Here is a 9591-nt window from a genome sequence, read left to right as displayed (position 1 = left end):
TGAAAGGTCAATAAAGGACTAAGTGATCGAGTAAGGAACTACACGGGTGGTTTTAAGATTTGCTGTATCAGAAGTACCTGAGGGGGCCTGTTAAAATGCAGACCCCGCCCCCAGGTCTCACCTATATATTTTTTTAAATTAATTAATTTATTTATTCATGATAGACACAGAGAGAGAGGCAGAGACAGAGGCAGAGGGAGAAGCAGGCTCCCTGCAGGGAGCCCGACGGGGGACTCGATCCTCAGGCCTCCAGGACCGCGCGCTGGGCTGAAGGCGGCGCTAAACCGCGGAGCCCCCCAGGGATCCCTCACCTATATATTCTGATTCTGTAGCTGTGGGTTCTGTATTTTTAACAAGAACCGTAGGTAATTCCAGTACACCCGATCCTAGGACCACAGGCTGAAAAGCACTACGGGCTCACGTGCAAGAACCGTAGGTAATTCCAGTACACCCGATCCTAGGACCACAGGCTGAAAAGCACTACGGCTCACGTGAAGGCCTTAACCCGGTCGGAGAAACGAGAATATAAAGTAGGATATGTCTGGGCCAGGGGCTGGTGGCGTTTTATCTGGGGCCTCCTTTCTTTATGAGGTAGAGGAAGATATCTCTGTGGACAAGGGGTCATTTACAGCTGCAGGAAGCAGTCAGGCTGGGAACAGAAGTGGTAGGAAGGGGGGAAATGCTTGCATGGGGTTCTGAAGCAACCCTGATCCTGGAAATCAACATTATTAAGATGCCACGTCCTTGTGAAGGATGGAGAACACAAGTGCCATCAGTTTTCTTTTTTCTTTTTCTTTTCTTTTCTTTTTTTTTTTTTTTTGCCATTAGTTTTCTACAGAGCTTAAAAGGGGGAGGAGCCTAGAAAAAAAAACTAAAAAAAAACCAGGCTCCTAGAATTATAATTGTGAGGATCCTGAGCACCACCACCTGGCTCTGCTAAAGAGGCGAGCCAGGCTCCCCAGCCTCTCCCCGAGAGTCCTCTCTCCCCGCCCGGTCTCCTCAGTGGTAAAGTGCAGACAAAATAGTTTCCACTTCGTAGGCTCAGAGCCGGTCCTAAATGGGCTCACGCACGGGAATTATTAGAGCAGCGCCTGTCTCGCGGCAAACCCTCACCTGCACATCAGCTCACTCTCGCTCCACAGGCAACACCCTGCTTGACTTTTACACAAATAAGCCAATTGATCTGACTTCGCACATGGCCACTTTGTCCCCATCTTACAGGTGAGGAGATGATGGAAAAGGAAAACCCATTGTCTTAAGTCCCCACAACCAGTACCTGAGCCAAGGGGGCTGGAGACTAGGTCTCCCGACTCCAGCCTCACTTCCTGAGAGTTTACTCGGTGCCAGGTATTGTGAAAAGTACTTTTCTCTTTTTCTTAAAGATTTTCTTTTTTATTTGGGAGAGAGGACATGCGTGAGAGCGCCAAGCGTGAGCCGGGGAGGGACAGAGGGAGAAGCAGTCCCCGCTGGGCCGGGAGCCCGGGATCAGGGCCTGCGCCAGGGCGATGCCAACTGCCGAGCCTGGGCGCCCGAGGAGGGTACCTTGGAGCACGCAGCCGTCGAGGCTCCAGGGAAATGCCCTAAGCAGCAGGCCCGGGGCAGCCGGGCTGGCACCTGCGCCCCCAGGGACCCTCGCCTGCCCCCCCGCCCCTCTGAGCCTCACCTGCGGGCGCCCACCCGCACCTGCGAGGGCATCCAAGCTAAGGAGTCTCAGCCCCGCCCGGGAACAGCTCCTAACTACGCGGAACCAGGAAACCAGTGCCTGTGGGGCTGCAGGTGCGCGGGCTCAGAGGGCTTCCCGGAGGCGGGAAGTAGTTTGCAGGTGAGCCTCCCGCAGGTGGAGGGCGGGCTGGGGGCGGGTGCCGGACGAGCTGAGCGCAGGAGGCCACGGAGAGCGCTCCGAGGATGGGATCCACAAGCCGGCTGTGCCAAGGCTCATGGAGGGTAAGTTTTGAAAGGGATTCGGGGTCTGTCCAAGGGAGCGGGGAATATGGGCGAGACTTTGGGCTTTAATGGGAGCCACACGTCGGTCGTTTGGGGTTTTTTGCGAGCACCTCTCAAAGTGAATGGCTCTTTACCTTGATCTCATGGAAGAGTCAAATGCAACTCTAAGAAATGACAGAGAGGCCGAGTAACCCAGTCCGTGTCGGTCAGCGGTGACACCTTGCACAAGGTGCCGGGGTACTAACGTCCACGCAGTCCCCGTCGTACTCCGATTCCGCAGTGTAGCTCACACCTGTGTACGTATTTGAGTCTGCGGGATTCTCTGGCACCCGGAGGTTTGCGTATCTATGACCACAGTCGAAATATGCGTCAAAGGTGATGCCCTTTTGTCCCTAACGATTTTATCATTGGGCATGTTGTATAGAAGTTCCATTATCCATTTTAAATTGATTTTATAAGGTGAGAGACTTAGACTTGAGCTTTTTGGTTGCGAATGCGTTTTTGTCTACGAATGTCCGACGGCTGGCCCCGTTTACTGGGAAGACCGCCTGTCTGCGTTCAACTGCTTTCGCGCCTTTGTCAAAAATCACCGGAGCCAACGGAGCCCGCCTGTGTGCCCTGCCCTGGGTTCCCTCGTCCGCTCACTGGCCCAGTGTCCGTCTGTCTGCCAGTACTGCGCTGTCTTCATCGCTGCGGCTGCATCATTTTATCGGTCCCCTCCAAGAGCGTTAGCTGCTCCAGGTGCTTTGCCTTTCCCTGTGAATTTCAGAATAAGCCTGCCTGGGTCCACAAAAGCCCTCCTGGGATTTTGGCAAGAATCGCACTAGGTCTTAGGTCAACTTGTCCTTCTCCCTCTCCGTCTGCCCGCTGCAGCCTCTGCTTGTGCGCGTGCTCTCTCTCTCTGTCAAATAAATAAATAAAAATCTTAAAAGAAAAATTAAAAAAAAACCCTTAGATCAATTTGGAGGGAACTGACATCTTTCAAAGTTGAACTACATGAACATACTCTCTTTTTAAATTTGATTTCTTTTTGCATTTAGATCCTTCATGTGTTTTGTTAAGTGTATGCACAGTATTTCATTTTACTTATTTATTTATTTATTTATTCATTCATTCATTCATTCATTCATTCATGAATAAGAGAAACAGAAAGAGAGAAAGAGAGGCAGAGACCCAGGCAGAGGGAGAAGCAGGCTCCATGCAGGGAGCCTGACATGGGACTCGATCCCGGGTCTCCAGGATCAGGCCCTGGGCTGAAGGTGGCGCTAAACCTCTGAGCCACCCAGGGGTCCCCATATTTCATTTCCTTTTTAGCAATTGTAAATAATACTGTTTTTAATTTCAGTTTCCACAGAACCTGTGTTACTGTATAAAAACACCCTTTAGCTTTTTTTTTTTTTAAGATTTTATTTGGGAGAGAGCACGTGTGCATGAGTGTGGGGGCGAGCAGGGCAGAGGGAGAAGCAGACCCCACTGGGCGGGGAGCCCGATGCGGGGCCTGAGCTCAGGACCCCAGACCACGACCTGAGCCAAGGGCCGATGCTCAACCACGGAGCCCCCCAGGCGCCCCCATCCTCTTACTTTCAACCTACCCTCGTCATTAAACGTGAAGTGAGTTTCTTCTCACCGTAAACACCATGTATCAGCTTGTGCTTCTTTTTGTCTGCTTGTTCTAATCCACGCTGCCAACCCGATTTTTTAATTGGCGTCTTTACACCATTTACGTTGAAGGTGAATCTTGATAGATTTGAGCTTAAGCGTGCCGTCTTACCATTTGTCTTCTGGTTTTCCTGTTTCTCCTCTCTCACCTTTCTGTGGGTACATTTTTCAGAACTCCACCTTAATTTACCTTTAGAGTCTTTGAGTGCATCACTTTTTATATAAAAACTGCCATTCTAGGTGCTATAATGTGTGGATGCGACTTACCACCTCGAGTGGAGCGCAGAGGCCTGGGTGGCTCCCTTGCCTTCCTCAGTCTCTAACAGGATTACCCGGAGTGTCAGATGTTTTCATCACCAAATGTGATTGTAAAAACTCATGACAAGGATCTTCTATTTACCCCAATTTTTACCTATTTTAAGATTCTTCTTGGGTGTAGAATTTACAACGGACTGTTCTTTTCTTTCATCACCTGAAAAGCGTCCTGCTATTTCCTCCGCCTTCTGTGGTTTTCCCACGAAGTATCTGCGGTCACTGAATTAGTGTCCCTCTTTCCATTTGCTTTTAAGAGTTTTTCTTTGTGTTTAGTTTTCAGAATTGAATTATCGGCCTGGATTTCTTGGGAGCTATCCTGGCGGGATTTGCTCATCTTCTTGGAACTGTAGCTTTGTGTCTTTCACCAAATTTGGAAAGTTTTTCAGCCATAATTTTTTTCTAGTGCTCTTTCAGACCTACTGTCTTTCTCCTCTCCTTTGACGACTCTGATTCTGCAAAGATTGGAATTTTGATTACTGTCCCACAGGACCTTGTGACTCTGTTCATTTATACCCAGTCTTGTTTTCTCTTTGTTGTTTATTTGTAATGAATTTACAAATTCATTTACAATGGATTTGATTACTTTATATTCAAGTTGACGCAGTCTGTCCTCTTCATTCTACTACTGAGCTCATTCAGGAAATTTTTAGAATTCCTATTATTGTATTTTTCAGTTCTATAATTTCCATTTAGATCCTTTTTATACAGTTTATTTGCTGACATTTTTTTTGAAGGATTTTATCTGACTGAGAGTGAGGGAGCACACACAGCTGGATGGGCAGGGGGAGAGGGAGAAGCAGGCTTCCTGATGAGCAGGGAGCCCGATATAGGGCTCAATCCCAGGACTATGGGATTATGACCTGAGCCACCCAAGTGACCTGACATTTTTTAAATTTTAATTTGCTTCAAGAAAATCTACAAGTGATTCCGGAACTATTCTTATGATGGCTTTAAAAATCCTTGTTAGGTAATTCTAACATCTGACTCTTTTTGGTCTCGGTTTCAGTTCTCTCTCCCTCCCTCTCTCATACATCTCCAAACTTTGGATCCTAATTAGCTGCTATCTGCTCCTTCAGGGCTGTTCTGTCCTTTGAGGCGTTGGCCCAGTGCAGTGTTGGTTCCCTGGGTTAGGTCGCCTATTAAGATTAAATATTTTATACTGTCTTTTGGGGTACAAACTTGATTTTGATGTAGGAGCTATGATTTCATATTTTCATCATTCCTTGTTAATTCTATTTAATAATCTCTTAATTTGACCTTCCTAGCATTTAAATGTTTTAGCTTTCGGATACATAGCCTGCAACCTGTGGGGGTGCCCTGGCTGCTGCGGGGTCCTGGGAGGGGCACAGGGAGGACAGCCCTCCAGCCTGTGGGGTGCCCTGGCTGCAGTGGTGTCCTTGTGGGGGAGGACAGCCCCCCCCCCCCGTCTATTGCGGTCTCAGCCCCCTGATTGCGGGCTCAGCCACCCCCGATGGCAGGCTCAGCCCCCCCCATTGTGGGCTCAGCACTCCCATTGCGGGCTCAAGCCCCCCCATTGCCCCATTGGGGGCTCAGCCCCCCTCCTTAAGCGGGCTCAGCCCCCCTCCTTAGCGGGCTCAGCCCCCCCATTGAGGACTCAGCTACCCCATTGCGGGCTCAGCTCCCCCCATTGCGGGTTCAGCGGACTCAGTCCTCTCCATTGCGGGTTCAGCCCCCCCATTGCGGGCTCAGCCCCCCCATTGTGAGCTCAGCCCCCCTCATTAGCGGGCTCAGCCCCCCCACTGAGGACTCAGCTACCCCATTGGGCTCAGCTCCCCCCATTGCGGGTTCAGCGGACTCAGTCCCCCCCATCGCGGGTTCAGCTCCCCCATCGCAGACTCAGCCCCCCCATCGCGGACTCAGCTCCCCCATCGCGGACTCAGCCCCCCCATCGCGGACTCAGCCCCCCCATCGCGGTTCAGCTCCCCCATCGCGGACTCAGCTCCCCCATCGCGGACTCAGCTCCCCCATCGCGGGTTCAGCCCCCCCATCGTGGGCTCAGCCCCCCCATCGCGGGTTCAGCCCCCCCATCACGGGTTCAGCCCCCCATCGCAGACTCAGCCCCCCCATTGCGGGCTCAGCCCCCCCATCGCGGACTCAGCCCCCCCCATCATGGACTCAGGCCCCCATCGCGGACTCAGCCCCCCCCCATCACGGACTCAGCCCCCCCATCGCGGACTCAGCCCCCCCCATCGCGGACTCAGCCCCCCCCCATCGCGGGCTCAGCCCCCCCCATCGCGGGCTCAGCCCCCCCATCGCGGACTCAGCCCCCCCCATCGCGGGCTCAGCCCCCCCCATCATGGACTCAGGCCCCCATCGCGGACTCAGCCCCCCCCCATCACGGACTCAGCCCCCCCATCGCGGACTCAGCCCCCCCCATCGCGGACTCAGCCCCCCCCCATCGCGGGCTCAGCCCCCCCCATCGCGGGCTCAGCCCCCCCATCGCGGACTCAGCCCCCCCCATCGCGGGCTCAGCCCCCCCATCGCGGACTCAGCCCCCCCCCATCGCGGACTCAGCCCCCCCATCGCGGACTCAGCCCCCCCATCGCGGACTCAGCCCCCCCCATCGCGGACTCAGCCCCCCCATCGCGGACTCAGCCCCCCCATCGCGGACTCAGCCCCCCCATGGCGGACTCAGCCCCCCCCATCGCGGACTCAGCCCCCCCATCGCGGACTCAGCCCCCCCCATCGCGGGCTCAGCCCCCCCCATCGCGGGCTCAGCCCCCCCATCGCGGACTCAGCCCCCCCCATCGCGGACTCAGCCCCCCCCCATCGCGGACTCAGCCCCCCCCATCGCGGACTCAGCCCCCCCATGGCGGACTCAGCCCCCCCCCATCGCGGGTTCAGCCCCCCCATCGCGGACTCAGCCCCCCCCATCACGGACTCAGCCCCCCCCCATCGCGGACTCAGCCCCCCCCCCATCGCGGACTCAGCCCCCCCCATGGCGGGCTCAGCCCGGTGGTTCCCGCAGGTCCCCGAGCTCCCGCTGCCCGGGTGTCCGTCCGGCCCCCGAGGCTGTGATTGGTCGCTGCCGCCGCCCCGCCGCCCCCCAAGCCGGGAGGTGCCGCCCGCGCTGCCAGGGGCGCTGACGCCGACGCGGACCGGGCAGCAGGGAGCCTGCGGGCCGCGCAGCACCTGGTCCCCGGGCAGAGGTAGAGGGGCTGGGGGGTCGGGGGGGATGCGGGGGGCTGGGGGGGGTTGGGGGGGATGCGGGGCGGATGCGGGCAGGTGCGCGGGCAGCGGTGCCGGGCGCCCCGGGCGCGGTGGTGAGGAGCGCCCTGGCCCTGGCCCTGGCCCTGGGCCCCGACCCCCCCCCACCGCCCCGCCGCAGCAGGTCCCGGCCCGGGCAGCCGCCCAGCGAGGAGGCCCCGGGCCTCAGGCGCCCGTCAGCGTGTGCAGGCCGCGGCCCGGGCACGGCGCTGGGCGTTACAGGAGGGAAGGCGGGCGGGGGCTGGGCTCGCGGGCGCGGGGCCGAGCCGTCCCTTGGGTGGGCGCCCGGGGCCGCGCTCCTGCAGCAGGTGCGGTGGGTGGGCGGGCGGGCGGGCTGCGCGGCTCCAGGCCCTGCAGCAGGTGCGGCGCCACAGGTGCGCGGCCACAAGTCCGGGGAGGTCCCGGGCCTCGCCGCGGGCGCGCGCCCGCCCGCCCTCCCTGCGCGGGTGCCTGGGGGGGCACCTGGGGGGCACCAGGGGCGAGGCCCTGGGGGGGCATCTGGGGCGGGCACTTGGGGCGGGGGCCTGGGGGCACCCGGGTGGGGCGTCCCCCGCGGCGATGCCCACGCGTCCTCGCCTCTCCCCGCCAGGCACCCGCCCCCCCCCCCGGCCGCGCCCCCGCCGGCTCCGCGCCATGGGCAACCAGTGCTTCGGCCTCCGGACGCGGCTGCTGCAGCGCCTGCGGCCCCTGCCCGCCCTCCTGGTGGTGCGCGGCGCCCCGCCGCAGGGCCAGGGCAAGGACTACCACGTCGCGGTGCTCGGCGCCGCCGGCCTGGCCAAGGGCGCGCTGGTGCGGAGGTGGGTGCGCGGCGGCTTCCAGGACGCGTGCCTGCCGGGGGCCGCCGAGGGGGCCGACGACGGGGCCGACGAGGGGGCCGACGACGGGGCCGACGACGGGGCCGACGAGGGGGCCGACGACGGGGCCCGGGGCGCCCAGGCCGCCGGCCCCCCGCGCGCCCCCCGCGCCCCCCGCGCGCCCCGCGCCCGCCGCGCCCTGCTGCGCCGCCTGGCTGCCGGGGCGCCCGCCTTCCCGCCCGCCTGCGCGGCCTCGGAGAAGCAGGTCCTGGAGGAGCTGCAGCCCTTCTACGAGCTGCTGTGCAAGGTCAAGGGCAAGAACGTGCGCCAGTACCCGATCGTGCTGGTGCTGGGCCGCCGCGGCGAGCAGGGCCGCTGGGAGCTGACGATCCGCGAGGGCGTCGCCTGCGTCGAGTGGGACTGCGCCTTCCTGGAGACCTCGGCCGCCATGGGCGTCGGCGTGCAGGAGCTGCTCCACGCGCTGCGGCGCCACGAGCGCAGGCCCGGCCCCGCCGCCGCCCCGCCCGCCCGCCGCGGCTCCCGGCTCGCCAGGGCCGCCGAGAAGCTGCTCGGCCACTGCCTGGTCCTGTGACGCGCCCGGCCCGCGAGCGAGCGAGCGAGCGAGGACCGACCGACAGACCGACCGACAGACCGACCGACCGAGACCCGACCGAGACCGAGCGGGCCGGCGACCCACCCCGCGCCGCCCCCGCGGCTGCCGTCAGCGCACAGCCCTTCGTTTTCCCACCCAGAGAATCCCGATGGTTAAGGCCTTGGCGTTGGGGGAGGGGAGGGGACGAGAGGAGGATGGGGGAGGAGGAGGAGGGGGAGGAGGAGGAGGATGGGGGAGGAGGAGGAGGAGGATGGGGGAGGAGAGGAGGATGGGGAGGGGGAGAGGAGGATGGGGGAGGAGAGGAGGGGGAGAGGAGGATGGGGAGGAGAGGAGGGGCAGGAGGAGAAGAGAAGATGAGGAGGGGGAGAGGAGGATGGGAGGAGGAGGGGGAGAGAAGGAGGAGGAAGGAGGAGGGAGGAGGAGGGAGAAGGAGGAGGAGGGGAAGGGAAGGAGGAGGGAGGAGGAGGGAGAAGGAGGAGGAGGGAGGAGGGAAGGGAAGGAGGAGGGAGGAGGAGGGAGGAGAAGGAGGAGGAGGGGGACGGGAGGAGAGGAGGACGGAGGAGGGGAGCAAAGCCCTATGCAGTGGAAGGCTCCTGGGATACGCCTTAGAGATGAGTATTTGAAAGCGACAGTGAAATGCTGAAATACATTGGAAGAGGCCACCGCTCTTCTTGTAACTCTATTGTGTGAGTTTTAAACATTTCAAGTCCTATAAAGTCTCCACTGTGTACCTAATTGTCAAAAAAAATGTGTTTTTGCAAAAAAAAAAAAAAAAAAAAACCACAAACCAGGCAGATGACATGGTTCAGCCAGACGTGTCAAACAAAGTAAAGGGATGTTCTTTAGCTGAGCATTGAAGCTGGGGGCGGGGAGAACAGTGTAAGTGGGACGTGTTTACTCTGTGGGTGCCAGTTGTTTCCAAAGTCGTGTAAAAATGTTTGCTGTTCCACATAGCAGTTTTTGTGAATTAATAAAGCTTTTCCTGCAGACAATCAGCTTTATGACTTCTTTTTCACTGGATAACAACAAAAGTACCCG

The 9591-nt window shown here is 59.0% G+C and overlaps 2 protein-coding genes across 2 annotated transcripts; one reads left to right on the top strand and one right to left on the bottom strand.

Moving 5' to 3' along the window:
- Positions 1 to 1786: 1786 nt before the first annotated feature.
- Positions 1787 to 7781, bottom strand: LOC129519304 (translation initiation factor IF-2-like). Its single transcript, XM_055339696.1, has 5 exons — positions 7658 to 7781; positions 7255 to 7497; positions 6866 to 7097; positions 2190 to 2289; positions 1787 to 1969 (listed from the first exon to the last, which is right to left on the bottom strand). The coding sequence occupies exons 1-5, from the start codon at positions 7779 to 7781 to the stop codon at positions 1787 to 1789; spliced, it is 882 nt and encodes a 293-aa protein (XP_055195671.1).
- DIRAS3 (DIRAS family GTPase 3) lies at positions 7780 to 8532 on the top strand. Its single transcript, XM_055339695.1, has 2 exons — positions 7780 to 8082; positions 8200 to 8532. Exons 1-2 carry the CDS (start codon positions 7780 to 7782, stop codon positions 8530 to 8532), a joined length of 636 nt encoding a protein of 211 aa, XP_055195670.1.
- The last annotated feature ends 1059 nt before the right edge of the window (positions 8533 to 9591 follow it).

The sequence above is a fragment of the Nyctereutes procyonoides genome, unplaced genomic scaffold (assembly GCF_905146905.1).
Source record: "Nyctereutes procyonoides isolate TBG_1078 unplaced genomic scaffold, NYPRO_anot_genome, whole genome shotgun sequence".
Taxonomy (NCBI): Eukaryota; Metazoa; Chordata; class Mammalia; order Carnivora; family Canidae; genus Nyctereutes; species Nyctereutes procyonoides.
The sequence above is the reverse complement of the archived record's forward strand: the minus strand, read 5'-3'. Positions and strand labels throughout refer to the sequence as shown.